This window comes from Brachycentrus maculatus, unplaced genomic scaffold (genome assembly GCF_059751285.1).
Source record: "Brachycentrus maculatus isolate JH-2025_06_01 unplaced genomic scaffold, ASM5975128v1 h1tg000024l, whole genome shotgun sequence".
NCBI classification, from domain to species: Eukaryota; Metazoa; Arthropoda; class Insecta; order Trichoptera; family Brachycentridae; genus Brachycentrus; species Brachycentrus maculatus.
Genome location: NW_028280778.1, coordinates 1,691,102 through 1,706,000, shown reverse-complemented (window position 1 = coordinate 1,706,000; position 14,899 = coordinate 1,691,102). Strand labels below are relative to the sequence as shown.

The 14,899-nt window shown below is 32.1% G+C and overlaps 2 protein-coding genes across 2 annotated transcripts; one reads left to right on the top strand and one right to left on the bottom strand.

The window, feature by feature from the left end:
• Positions 1-855: 855 nt before the first annotated feature.
• LOC148313076 (dynein regulatory complex protein 1-like) lies at positions 856-9,164 on the bottom strand. Its single transcript, XM_088269351.1, has 16 exons — positions 9,014-9,164; positions 7,888-8,108; positions 6,736-6,971; positions 6,447-6,653; positions 6,005-6,172; positions 5,703-5,915; positions 5,193-5,391; positions 4,761-4,855; positions 4,542-4,667; positions 3,893-4,027; positions 3,454-3,514; positions 3,146-3,185; positions 2,842-2,939; positions 2,083-2,266; positions 1,185-1,345; positions 856-1,091 (listed from the first exon to the last, which is right to left on the bottom strand). Exons 1-16 carry the CDS (start codon positions 9,136-9,138, stop codon positions 928-930), a joined length of 2,433 nt encoding a protein of 810 aa, XP_088125477.1. The 5' UTR covers positions 9,139-9,164; the 3' UTR covers positions 856-927.
• An 801-nt stretch (positions 9,165-9,965) lies between these two features.
• Positions 9,966-14,324, top strand: LOC148313075 (large ribosomal subunit protein uL5-like). The gene is made up of 5 exons (XM_088268993.1): positions 9,966-9,993; positions 10,297-10,443; positions 10,955-11,104; positions 12,646-12,793; positions 14,162-14,324. The coding sequence occupies exons 1-5, from the start codon at positions 9,988-9,990 to the stop codon at positions 14,284-14,286; spliced, it is 576 nt and encodes a 191-aa protein (XP_088125119.1). The 5' UTR covers positions 9,966-9,987; the 3' UTR covers positions 14,287-14,324.
• Positions 14,325-14,899: the final 575 nt, after the last annotated feature.

Here is a 14,899-nt window from a genome sequence, read left to right as displayed (position 1 = left end):
CAGAAATAAGTGGTTGCACACCAAAGTATTTCACATAACTTGTACAGGGACAAGTTGATTTAACAGTGGAATTTCACAATAGGAAATAATATTATTAGCATTCTAAAGCAGTGCTTTAATAATGAAATTCATAGTAAAATCTGTAATTATTTATTATTACAAAAAATATACATATGTAAGTCAGGTATATTGGACCCATTTCTAATTTTTGATAATTATGAGCGATGAGAACCAGCTTTTTTTATAAAATAAATAAATGTCTGAACTGACCTTGAGTTACAATTGAAATATATTAATGATATTCATATTTAAAAAGTAAGCAAATAACAATTGTCTCCAAAGGTTCAAATTTATCTGCATGGTTTGTTTATTTGGACCGCCAGTTCGATAAATGTGACATAACTATCTTGATAACTTAATATTAATCATAGAATTTTCCCCAACGTTAAATATAAAATTTTTAACAACTGGGATTTGACTATGGAAATATTTTTTAGTAGGAATTTCACAAAAATCTCCATTGGATTACCGATAATTCCAATTGCTCTTTTTTTGTCGACATGTTTGTATCATAGATACAGGAATTTATGAAATTTCAGTTATGGAAACCCATAAAGTTTTTGAATGAAACAACAGTGGTGGCTAAGTTTCATATTATGCATCAAACTCTTTTGTAAGATATGAAATCATTTTTCTTGAAAAGAACAAAAAAAGGTTTTTAATATTGCCGGCAGTCCAATATACCTGATATATCTACAGGATGAACAACTGATCGGCAACCTAATTTTAATTTAGTCTAGCCCAAGAAACTATTAAATTTTCATTACTTTAAAGATATGTATTATTAAAATCTGCTTCTGGAAAGGTATTTATTTATTGTCTTGAATATAATACATATACAGGTGGATTTAAAAAAAAATACTGAATTTATGAAAAATTATTTTGTGCTGGCAATTTAATTTGTTTACTGATTGGTGATAGAAATTTAATTTTTGGTAAATCTGTTGACGGAATATGTCCTCGCAGTAAATGCTGCAAATCAGAGTTTTGTTTTCTCAACTGTACAACTTCCTCATTCAATTTTTGTCTTTCTAAAAGAAAAAACAAATTTATGTTAAAAATAATTTACATTCTGTACTATAGGTGCAAACAGAAATGTATTTGTATGTTACATATTCACTCACCTTGTAAAATAGGAAGATATTTGTTGAGAGCAAACAGTAAACCACTCCATAGTTTTTCTTTTTGTGGGGGAAATATTTCTTTATATTTATTCCAGTACATTGCAACGTCTTCGGTTTTTAAACTACGCGATATTGCAGTGTCCATTTTAGAAAGCATAGGTCTAAAATAAAATATATCTTAAAGGTATTTTTTTAATGGCAATGGAAGCTTTTTTTTTCTATTTTTTTTTACAAAAAGAGAAATATTTGTGTTTTTATTATATACACAATTTTATTTCAATTTCATAATATTTCTGTGTGCCTAAGCGGCTCATTGAATAGGTATAAAATGTGGTAGAGTGGGTTCGAACCAAGAAACTCTGACTTAAGAGTCCGCGACACTAACCACGGAACCACAACCCGACACAACTAAAACTAAAGTGGACTTAACTTCATTCACATCGACATCATACTGATTGCGTAAGGTCCATTTTAAGGTCCTTTTAAATTACACACTCAATTTCGAACCCAGTGGTCTTTTATTTTGGTTTTTACTTATCTAGTTTATTTTGGTGGAAAAATTTTAGATTTCTAAAGGCCACATTAATTTATCTGATTTAACATATGGCTGCATTCATACAAATTTCAATTGACTACTTTTCAAGTTTTGTAGACGCAAGCACTTATAAGCTGAATTTTTACATGTATTTCTACATGTGCATATTCAGATTTTTTTTAAAATTGGCATAAGTAAAAAGCCCATATCAAACTAGCCAAAAGGCCACATGCTGCCTTAAGGCCCTAGGTTCGCCACCTCCGATCAAGCATATTTTATATTTCATCTATACAGTTTCATTTCTATATTTTGACGAGTATATTGCCACTTATAAAAATGGTTATATGAAGTGATTAATGATACCTTTTTTCGGCTTTGTCGGCTGCGACAACACTGGCTACAAATTCTTGTAACGCATTCAAAACATGCACCGAGGATACTTTGAGATCGTGACCGTACTTGCACGTTACTGGCATCCTTCTAGCCACATTCATATCTACTGAAGATGAGAAGTCGCCCATGCCTATTAAGGCCCCCATGGATGGATCTTTGGAAAGAAGATTTTATTCGATTATCAACATATCCATAAAATGCCATAACTAGGCGAAACAATTTCACAATATTAATTTTTATTTGTGTTTTTTTTAAATAAAATACAACTTAGTAGACACAAAAAAATCTATGTTTGATTTAAAAAGCAATACATATCGCTCACTCCTTTCAAGAACGTCAAAAATCAAAAATTGTCAATTTTCAGTTGTGCATGTTTTCAGAATGCCCAGAAAAACTACTAAATCCCAGCAAAAGCGGCATATTTTTTACTTAATATTTACCCGCTACAGGGCAGAAAATGCAATTTTTTAAAAATATACCAAATATTTTTCAAATGAAGAAAAACAGGTTTTACCTAAAAAGATTTGTTGCACAGTAAAAAGTTCAATAAGTGGCTTGGTATTTATTTTTAATACATTGTGTTAGATTGTTAAACTTTAAAAACGTTCTCCTGAAAAATCAAGTTTTTTGATTTATGACGTTCTTGAAAGGAGTGAGCGATATATTAACATATCATCGAGAAATAATTTCCGATAAATCATCTATCTATGAAACGTCTTCCAGCCTTACCGTACATAGTGCTGCTGCAGTCTTTAAATATTTCTTCAACTTCATTGACCAAAAGCTGCTCTGATTTTGTTATTTTCAACTCGGTCTCTGCTACTTTTCTACCAATAATAAATTACATTAAAATATTAACTATTAGTATTTTTTTAAACAGGCTTCCAATGTCAGTATTTTTTTTTGCATTATTTTTTTTACAAAATCACGTTAAAAATTAAAATGTGATTAAACCATAATGAAATAACAAACTAAAAACATGTTTTTGAAATGGGAGGAAAAACATAAAATCCATATTTTCAAAAATACATACTCTTCACTTCTTCGAGAAATTTTGTCGTCAGCTTGATCACCTTAAAAAATATATTTCAATTATAAATTGAATAAATTTTATTAGACAGAATAAGAGCTGTTGTCACTAACCGGTGATGAATAAATACTATTTTATTAATAAGCAAATTTTGCAAATGAAAAATTAATATTATATTCTGATATTCCTCCTGAGTGATAATACCCTATGGTGCTTCTTCTGGCATTTTATACGAATACGATAAAATCAGGGTTTTCAAACTAAATCAAGTAATATAATAATTGCCATTTTTAGAAGGATAAATTTTTTACCATGTTCTCCTTGAAAACTCTCTATTGCAATCAATTGATTTTTAGAATCTTCGTAGCTCTGCTGAAAACAATAGAAGGTAGAAAAATTAACAGATTATAAATATTTTAGTCAAAGTGTGTCGTCTCTTAAGAGTAAAGGTTGGTAAGATCCAGTCATAAAGATCTGCATTATTGATCTTTTCACTAAGACGGGATCAATTTCTCATTGAGCAAGAAGGGAAAATTATCACAAATCACTAATGCATGGCGTCACTGATAAACTGTGGAGGAGCTTTAAAAAAATGCTTTCATGAAATCTAATATTTTTCTCAATTTTTTTCCTGGACATTGTATGTACGAATATTTATGACTACTAGATAGACAGATTGAGAAAGCAAACTGTGAATCACACTACTGAAATGTGACCTATATGCCTCTAATAATGTGAATTAATAGCTACCTCATATTCTGTAATAGGTTTTTTGTCTTTCTTCATCTTCTCAGCATTTCCTTCATCACAAACGGGGCAGTATGAATACTTTGCAAAATAGGAGCAAAGCATATGTATATCCTCTTCCTGATTAATTTCCAGAGCCTGAAAAGATCGTTTTGACACAATGGTTCGACTTTTATATTTTTTTTTAATAGATTAAGTTGTAAATTGATTCATAACATTGCAATATTTTTGGAGCTCTAGACTAATCATTGTAAAAAATCTGTTCAAGGATAGTGATTTAAATGAATTGATGATTTAAAAAAAATAAAAACAATAAATAATAATATGAAAGTATATGGGGGTAAGAAACCAAATGAATCCCATTGAAGATATTTAAACTTTGTTTATTTTTTAATTGTATACTATTTTTAAATCGCGTATGATGCATTATGATGCGTTGGTGGTTACGTTAAGCTTTCATCTTTTTCGTAGACTTTGTTATTCCGGTGAAAACATTTCGCATGAATATGAGTCTTGCAGAAATGCTTCCATTTTTAGCGACTGACTGGTCTTCAGACTATTTTTACTTTTATATTGGATTCTTTTCTTATACGACAATTTTACTGTAAAAATGGTTACACCCGGTCTGCCCTACACTGTAAATATTACTTACACTAAATACATTGTCCAGTTTGCATATTAAAACTGGTTCTTCTTCATATTTCTTTAGAAGGGGCCACAATCGTTCTTCAATGAGAAATCCTGAAGTATCTGCTACCAAGTTAAGGACATGGTTTACCTAAAACATACCCATAATCCAAAGTTTATTTTATTAAGCATTCAGTATATAACCTTATTTATATAATATCCATAAAAATAAATATAATTTTACCAGTTTATTTTTAGATTGGTTGTACATATTATCGAAGAAATTCTTAGACGTTTCAGAATCTGCACTAGTTGATGAAGATCCACAGCTGTATGAATCTACAAGAAATTACTGAACACATTAAAAAGTCTGCAGTTATCAAAGATCAAGGCAGAAAATATTTTCAAATATTAATTAATCATTCCCACTATTGTGAGCCTTTTTCTTAACATTCATAAAAAATCATGATTTTTAACAAAATATAATTTTTAAAATAAAAAAAATTACGTTAAAGGTTTAACTTTACAGCCATCAAAACCATAAAATTAGATTTAATTATGATAGTCACTATGCAAATTCTTCATTTTACAGTTTTTTTTTATTGTTAAATAGCCTTTACACGGGATACATTATGGAATCTTTCGAAATAAAATATTAATGTTGTATGAAATTTACCTATGTTTTGTATTTTTTCTACAGCAATTTTATAAGAAGGCATATCGGACTGCTTAGGAAACTTAATTTTGATTGGAGGCGATTCTATTCCAAGAATATTTTCATTAATCATTTCATCCATAGTAATAATCTGTCCAATCAATTCATTTGCTTTTTCTTTATTCATTCTCCAAAGTTGTTGGTATTTCCGTTCATTGACCTGAAAATAAATATTTGAATTGAAGTAAAATGATTTTTTTATCAATTTCATAAAGCTAAACAAAATATGATAATGTTTAAAAAGTCATTTTATTTTTTAAATGATTTTGTAGAATTTTTAAAAGATCTTAAAATACTAAAAATCACTCAAAAGTTATCCAAAAAAATCATTGAACTACATATTTGAACTTTATCCAAGATAGTTTTTTGGCACTGTTGTATTTTAATATATTTTTTAACATGGCAATCTAATAAAAACAACATGTTTACATCTAAATTTTGTAAAATAGACAGATATGTTGCAATGCTTACATTAGCAAAATGTTCCGCTTTAACTTGAAGATCTAGCATAACATCATGCAATCGGCAAATTTCTTTAGTGGCCTTAGCTTCTTCAGCCATTCCATCTTTTTGAGCGTTCTTGATCTTCCTCTTGAGCCCATTCATAATGTCTTGCATTTTATTCAGTTTTCTTTTTTGTTGTGATCTAACAAATACATTTTCTTCCTCTCTTCTCTTCAATACCTGTTTTTGACAACAATAAATTAATGCTTTATTAGATTACACGTTGACGGCACAGATCGCTGTATTCCATGGTAATAATATTATTTTACCTGAAAATTGTAGTCAATTTTTTCGCTGTTAATAATACAAGTGGCTTTCAACTGCTGTAGTTCTTGTTGAAGTGTTTGAATTTCTGTCTCAAGTTGTATTTTTGAAGCTCGAAATCTTTCTCTGTGTTCCAATGTTAGAATATCCATCCTTTGCTCAAAATTAGCCACCTAAAATTATAATATTTGAAAAACTAGTGTTATATGGTAATTTAAAAATTGGATTAAATAATATCTTAAGGCTATTTTTATTTAAATTGCCAACAGTAGTTCTCAAACATGATCAGATGAATATTTTGAAAAAAGTTGTTCGAAGATAAATATATTTTTTAAAGGATGAATTTTCTTTACTGGACGGAAAAATATATACCCATATGAACAACAGTTTTTAAAATCAATATCTCAATTAAAGTGATACAATCTTGTGACAATTTAAAATACTAACTTGCTCCAGCTTGTGATCAATATTGGCGATTTCTTCTTTGTCTCTTTTTTTGTACAATGCTTCCCATCGCTTACGGTTGTACTCTATTGTCATGGCTCTTTCCATTGCAATAGCATTTTCAATAAGATTTAGTTGAGACTGATAAGCACTTCTCATTAACAAAACTTGAGCGTCAATCCGTTCACTTAATTCCTTGATATCCATCAGCTGCTCAAATCACATATACAAAAAAAATATTAGTTTTTTCACTGTGTACTATAATTATTATTTTTTAAGCAAAGGTTAATACCTGTTTTTGTAAATCTCGGTAAAATGTTTCATCTACAAGTCTCATTTCTTCCTTTAGTTGCATTATGAGCGCATTTTTCTGCATTATCAAATCATTGCACCGTTCTTTCTGCATGTTTATTTCTTCATTGATATCTATAGGATCATTCAAATCTAAAATGGGATTCCAATTTTTCGATATTATTTCGAATTTTTCTTCAGCCAGCTTGGCTTCTTCTTCAAGTTTAGCTATAATTTCTACAAAAAATTCAGTAATTTAGCAGTATGAACTATATGAAAAACATCCAGCACAGTAGTGCGAAAAATGTCTGACCCTAAGCCCTTTGAGGGCAAAAACTATGAAATCAATAATTCCTTTCTTTTCATTTTGAGGTGTTAACACATTGTTTGCGGGAAACGCTTAAAAGAGTCATTAACATACTGTTAGTAGAGAGCGGGAGACGCTTATAAGTGTGATATTTGCTCACTTTTAGTAAAACGTGAGATGCCAAAAAACATTGTACAGATCGGAGTTCGCCTGCCAACAATGTGTTAAGATAATTTCATTATAATATTTTTTTTTTATCAATGTGGATTCAATTACAGAGATAAGATCCCCCTTATTATACCACCTGTTCACTAGTAATCGTTGAGTGATTAAAAATCAACAAAACAAATATAAAATGAGAGGAAGTCTTTGAGGGAAAAGTCTACCAAACAATTGTCAGACCTGCACTCCTGTATAGCTCCGAATGCTGGATGATGTATAACAACTACTCTAGGCAACTAGAAACTGCTGAAACGCGAATGCTTAGATGGTCAGTTGGAGTGTCCCTTAGAGATAAAATAAGGAGTTCACGCATTCGTGGAAGCCTGGGAATAACTGATATCAATAGTAAGGTAGAGGAAAGGCAATTGAGATGGTATGGGCACATAGGACGTAGAGATCCTGAACATATTGTAAACCGGGCAATCGCCATGGATCTTCCTCAAAAGACATCTAGAATAAGATCAAAAATTCATGGATGCTACAGATAGATAACACAATTCGAAGGGTGACCTAGGTGATGTTATATATGATAGAAGGACCTACAACCTGAGGACGAGGATAGCTGACCCTAACAGTCTTAAAAGACGATAAGTTGGGATGGAGCAAGGAAGAAGAAGAGAAAACCTTTCTTTTTGTTGGCCTCTGCGAATCTTCTGGCCACCTCTCGAGCATCACTGGCTACCCGCACATTGCTGACCTTCTCCTCTCCATCCGCCAGTAAGTGTTCCAGTAACGCAGCGCTCTCTGCCGCTTGCTTCTCCACAGGACCGACATCCTCATCAGTTCCACCTTCCCCAACCCCATCCCCTTCAAAAGTGACCGCAAGGTTCTCTGCATGTGAGGATCTAAAATTATTATTTACAAAATTTTGAGTGTGTCCAAAAACTTGTTCACAATTCTAGATTATATGCAAATGAGTTATAATATTATTTTTTAATGAAGAAGAATATGGAAGTCTGGGTATTTACAAGGTTTACGGCCGTCAAGGCTGGTTTAAGCGATCACTTTACGCCTGTGTAAAATTCACCAATTCTACCCATGATTGACAACCACACTGCTCAAATTCTTGAAACCTCTAGATATATTGATCGAATTCGAAACACAGTATGCGAGAGTTCATTAGAGACATCTATGGTGGGATGAGGAAAGCTTTTATTAAGCAGAAACTCTTTCATATGTATGTGGGGTCCGAACCCTGGATTATTTGAGAAACACTTGAAAACATCATTTTCATTTTGAGTGGGCCCAAATAATAAATAATCCAGATTTGTGAACAGGTATTTGGACACACTCAAAATGTTATTATAAACATATTTTATAGTTTCATTATGTAATACTGATGTAGTTTAATGTAGCAACCAACCAGGACTTACATGGGCAAATTATTTCTGTAAATAAATATAAACAGAAACGCATTTTATAGCTTTAAAAAAATGTATCGCTATATGCTGAATAAAAATAATTGTAAGTTTACATTTATCAATAAAATATTAAAATTGCCACACTTATTGGAGAAGTCACTGACCCTTAATGATAAAAGAAGAATAAAGTTACTATTATTTTGCATCAGAAACTATATTTAAAATTATGATATCTATTATGATTATCAAATTCTTGGATCAATAGAATATTTAAAAAAATGTTTATTTGTGCGTGTATATTTTTGTATTTTCGAAAAAAAAAATTATTAAACAAGGATAAGAAAATATTACTTTCTGTAATTAAATTAAGTAAAAGCGGAAGAAATTACCTTTTTAATGCATTTTGTCTTTTTTGAATTCGGAGTTCTCTGGCTGCAATCCTGTCTTGAGGGATATCTGAAGTGATTTGGGGTTCAGTCGATTCTAAAATTTTTCCATCGTCGTCATCATCCATTTTATTTATTTTTGTCTGGTTACGAGAGATTGAAATCACAGACCAACCAAATATTTTAAAATCTCAGCGGTAAAATTTGATCAATACGTGCGGTTGCCAATGAAATTTTAAATTAGTGTTGCCATAGTTTTGCATATTATTTATACGTAAATTAATTTTGATTCATTTGAACTAACTAACTAACCATCACGCCGCTTCCCCGCAGGGGTAGGCAGAGAGAATCGAACGCCACACCACTCTGTCTTTGCAAACATTCTTTGCCTCTTCTACATTCATGCATCTCCTCACACATACCCGACGATTATTACGACTCCTGACCCGGCCGCTTTCAAGTATTTGACATACCTGATTGTGCCAAGTTTTTCTCGGTCGTCCTCTGCTTCTTTTTCCAACTACATTCGCTCCATAAATTTGTTTAACCGTTCTTTCTTCACTCATACGCTCCACATGTCCAAACCATCTCAACACACATCTCATCTCATCACATATTAAAATTAAATGGCGTAAAATAATAAATTTGGAAAAGCTTAGTGAGTTCATTTGAATTTTTTTCTGAATTCGAAAAACGATATTTTTACACGAAAGGAATATATTTTACTTGTAAAAATACAATTTTTAATTTATCAGCTTTGTGATTCATAATTTCCATTTAATCCTCCTATAACTATCCTATTGAGAAATAGCATTTTAGTTAGATAAAAGAGTGTATAATCCAGGTAGATACGAACTAGTTTCTACGTAAATACGTAGTTAAGAACTATATTCAAGTATCCAAAAAAAATCTCGATACTTTTTATCAGTATTAACTACTGGTAACCCCGGCGGTCCTTTTTTGATCCGTCGGTCATCATGTCGGTGTGTTGTTTTCTAAATTATTTTTTAAATCCTAAAATATCTTTGAGATCGCTTTGTATATTTACTTGTGGTTTAAAAATTATGAATCCTTATTAATCGATTAATTCGTTTCTGCAAATCAAAATGATATGTGCCTCCAGTTTTTGCAATTATTACTCAAATGAAAATACACGTTCCAAATGTCATCTTTCAGTTTATGTAGCCGATCGGCTTGCGATGAGTTATTTGATAAATGATTTGTGGCGAACGATTTAGTGGCTTGGTGTTTATAGTTTTTGTAACGTAATTTTTCTAAATTTTCAGCCGGCCGCTGCCCCTGTTAAAAAAGCTAAGGAAGGGAAGGTTATTAAAGATAACACCAAAAATGTTATGAGAAACCTGCATATTCGGAAATTATGTCTGAACATTTGCGTTGGTGAATCTGGTGACAGATTGACTCGTGCTGCGAAGGTATGTTTGGATTATTTGTTTGTTTACATCCTTCAAGTAACCTCATTTGTATCCTTCCTTTTTTTATTATGTTTCATATCAACAGTCTGAGCCTAAAAGTAGTTGGAACTTTTAGTTCTTATGTCCATATGATATTAATAATAATGTTCAACATTCTAAACTTTAAAAAAATTAAATTATCAATTCGATTATGAGTTTTATAATTCCATTTATGCAAGGTATGCTTGTTAGTTTTCGAATCTTAACAATTGTTGTGTAGAAATGTAAGCTGTAGTACTATCTGCATATTATTTGTTCAAGAAAATTCTGTCATCTGTGAGAATTATCTTAGTTAACAATATGCTATAAAAAATCTTTTTGCAACATCTGCCCATCATTTTCTGGCTCGGTGGATTACTTAAAATAAGAAACATTTTTACTTGAAAACCATTATTTTTGCCACGGCATATAACCGTGGTATTCATTTATATTTGCAAATATTGTCTGTTATTTGGAAATTTAATTTATTCAGGTGTTGGAGCAGTTGACCGGACAACAGCCCGTTTTCTCTAAGGCCCGTTACACCGTACGATCCTTCGGTATCCGTAGGAATGAGAAGATCGCTGTCCACTGCACGGTCCGGGGAGTCAAGGCCGAGGAGATCCTCGAAAGAGGCCTCAAGGTGAGCAGAACTTAAATTTCCGATTTTTCGCATGTATTTACACATTGTTTGCGAGAAACGTTTAAAAGTGTCTTACACATTATTGGTAGAGAGCGGGAGACGCTTATGAGAGTTCTATTTGCTTATTTTTGGTAGTGCGCGAAAGACACCAAAAAACATTGTACAGATCGGAATTGAGTTTGCGGTTACTTGTGATTGTTATACCGAGGGTCAGGCGGCAGACTGTCCCGAGTATAATTAGGGTCGGGTTTGGTAGAGAGCGGGAGATGCTTATGAGCATTCCATTTACTTACTTTTGGTAGAGCGCGAAAGATGCCAAAAAGATTGTACAGATTGGAATTGGGTTTGCAGTTACTTGTTATTAGTATACTGAGGGTCGGGCGGCAGACTGTCCGAGCATATTTAGGGTCGGGTTTGATGAAAACACCTCCCGACAATAATGTCTAAACACTTTACTACCAATCTAATATGGCAGTGTTCCGCAAACTTTTTCTATTCAAGGTACACATAACAAATTAAGAAATTTCAAAGGTGTATATTTACCATATCATGGTAACATATTATGTTTAATGTGAAATATGAGCTTTCTCAAGTGAGCACAGGCAATAAAAAATCGGAGCAATTGTGTTATTTTCACAAAACTAGAGTTTTTTTCGCGGCACACCCAACTAATCACCACAGTACACCAGTGTGCCGCAGCACACACTTTGCGGAACAATGTGATATGGTATGGTTTGGTTTGTATTAAATTTGAGAATGGACCGATGTCTTGGCATGGATATTTTTTACATTTAGATGTTTCTAATTTTATAATTTGCCTCCTTAGTGTAGTGTCCGTCTCCATAGTGAAGCATTTAGTGCATTTATCTACCATGCTGGAGGTCCTGGGTTCCATTTCCAAATTATTTAGTGTTTATTCACTTTAATATTTCTTTAATATCACCCTAGACTGGTTACCTGAAGCGCAGATCTGATTGTTCATGCAATTAATGATCAAGATAATGCTTCTATACTTTGCAATACCCTTTGCATCATTGGGTGTGGATATTAAGGGTAAAAAAATACAATGGGATGGCTTTTAAGGATTTGTACAAATTCTATACCGCAAAGACAGCAATTTTCTTCAATTTTGTCTCGACTGCCGAGCTGAGGATTTTATATAATTATGCTTTATTTTAACGCTATTTTATTCAAAAGCTTAAAAATACCTAGGTACATTTATGTATTTATATTTTGAATACTAAAGATATTTTATAATTTTTTTAATGTCTAAGTTAATTTTGGAGAGTTGTAATTGATTGATGCAGAAGATTTATGTATCATAAATACCTCAGCATATTTATTTCATTATCGTATGTCCTGTCTCATGAGGATGTCCTTTTATAAGATATGCTAGATTAATAAATCTCTTTGCAACTTCCGCCCACCTTCCATTAGTTCGGTGGATTACTTACTAGAGATACACTCTTTTTGGTGAACTTTGTATAAAAGTAAACAATTTAAACTGATTTTAAACTTAAACTTATATTATTTGTACTTAGGTCAAGGAATACGAGTTAGTGAGGGGAAACTTCTCAGACACTGGAAACTTTGGCTTTGGTATTCAAGAACACATTGACTTGGGGATCAAATATGACCCTTCCATTGGTATCTATGGCCTAGATTTCTACGTCGTCCTTGGAAGGCCAGGTAATATACATTTTGTTATTGATTAATATATTTTCCCCGCACAATTTACTGCAAATTTTTGCATATTTTTTGTTCAAGGTAATTCTTTTCTATGAGGGTTACCTTAGTTATTAATATGCTAGATTAATTCTCTTTGCAACATCCGCCCATCATTTTCTGGCTCGGTGGATTACTTAATATGAGAAATAATTACAGTAAAACTCTGTTTTACGTTTTTTAAGAGAATGTTAAAAATGGCAATATGGTGCTTATTTTTTTGTTAATTGTCTGAGTAATTTAATGAAAGCAGTTCAATAAAAGTTTGGCAATATATATGTTTGCCAAAAATACTAACAAAAAAGGTTTAAACTTAATGATGTAAAAAATGAATAATGCAAAATATTTTCATCAATGAAATGATAGAATTTTTATTTTAAGTTTTGTTTAGTAAGAACATCTATTTCTTATCATTTCCCAACATTTTCAAACACAGTATGTGAAGCTAAATCTAAATTTTAGATCTAATTGTGTTATTTGTTTTAGGACGTTGAAATTTGAAGAGGGGGTAGGAGCTGTTTCTTATTTTTATTTATTTATTTTATTTTATATTTTGAAACAGTGGGACAGTAAGGGGGAGGCTTTAGTCATTGTCATATTGTTAATTATGGGTTTATTATTACTTATATTTCTATGAATTTCTATTGTTTCAATATTGGTTTATGACTTTTTGTATTTAAATTTTTAGGATTGTTGTTGAATTTAAGAAATAGTGGTATTTTCTAAATAAAACTTAAACTAAAAAATGGATAGATTTTACCGCAAAGTGACTGATCAATTGATGAAATGATAGCATTTTTCTATCTGAATCAGTGTTTCCTAATTAGCACTATGCGCAGTTACATTAATGGATACGTGCAGCAATCGTTTGACTTACGAACATTTAATCACATTAAACTGATTTTCACCATCAATAAAACTGTATATTGATGGTAATAAATGTTTTTATAAAAATTATATAATTTTTTATATATCATCCCCGCAATAAGGGGTACGCGAGCTTGAGGTCTTTCTTGAAGTGGTACGCAGGAAAAACTATTTGGGAATCACTGATCTAAATTATAAAAGCGCTATAAATTAGATACTTCCATTACTTGTTAGTATTCGTTAGATTCTTGCTACGTGCCACAAATGATTTCCTTTTTCGAACCAAGCCACTTAGCATCATTATAAAGAGATTTATTTTTAACATAGAGAAATTTTTAGTGGGATTCAATCATGGATTTAATTTTTACTCTAGCAAATAAATAAATAAAAAATGACACATACTATCATTTGATTTATGTAAATGTAATTAGGTTGCGATTTGACACTTGAATTTGTTAATTTCAGGATTCAACGTAGCTCACAGGAAGCGCAAGCGTGGCAAGGTTGGCTTCCCCCATCGCCTGACCAAGGAAGACGCCATGAAGTGGTTCCAGCAGAAATATGATGGAATCATTCACAACAAGAAGTGATTTATTTTAATAACAATAAAACCAATATAAAATCATAACTTCTTTTATTGTTTCACCACAATCCATTTTCATGATCTGTCCCTGAGGAACCTAAGGCAGCAAGAAGCACGCTGACCTCGACTAACAAGTATAAGAATGCAGGAATGGAGAGAATAGAAGATATAAAATCAGTTTTATGATTAATTTACAAATTAATCAGTCTCATTTTATTAATTTGTCTCTCTCTCTCTCTCTGGTCTCAATCCTGCGGATTGGTCTGTAGCAACAGATGACATCTCTTTTGCCATTCTCGCCTATTTTCGGAAGCCCTCTTCAGCTCCTCGTACGTCGAGCAGCCCATGTCTTCGTATAAGTCGCTTAGGTATTCACGGCGTGGGCGTCCTCTGGCGTTTATTCCCTCGATCGTTCCCTCTATTATTATGTGCAGGAAACCCTCTTGTCTCAACACGTGGCCGATCCATTCGGCGCGTCTTTTGGAGATAGTCGCGAGTAGGTGCTCCCTTTCTTTGATCAATCGTAGTACCTCGTCGTTGGAGATGTGGTCTCTCCAGGATATCCCGAGCATTCTTCTATAGATCCACTTCTCCAACGCATTCAGCCTATTTTTATCTCT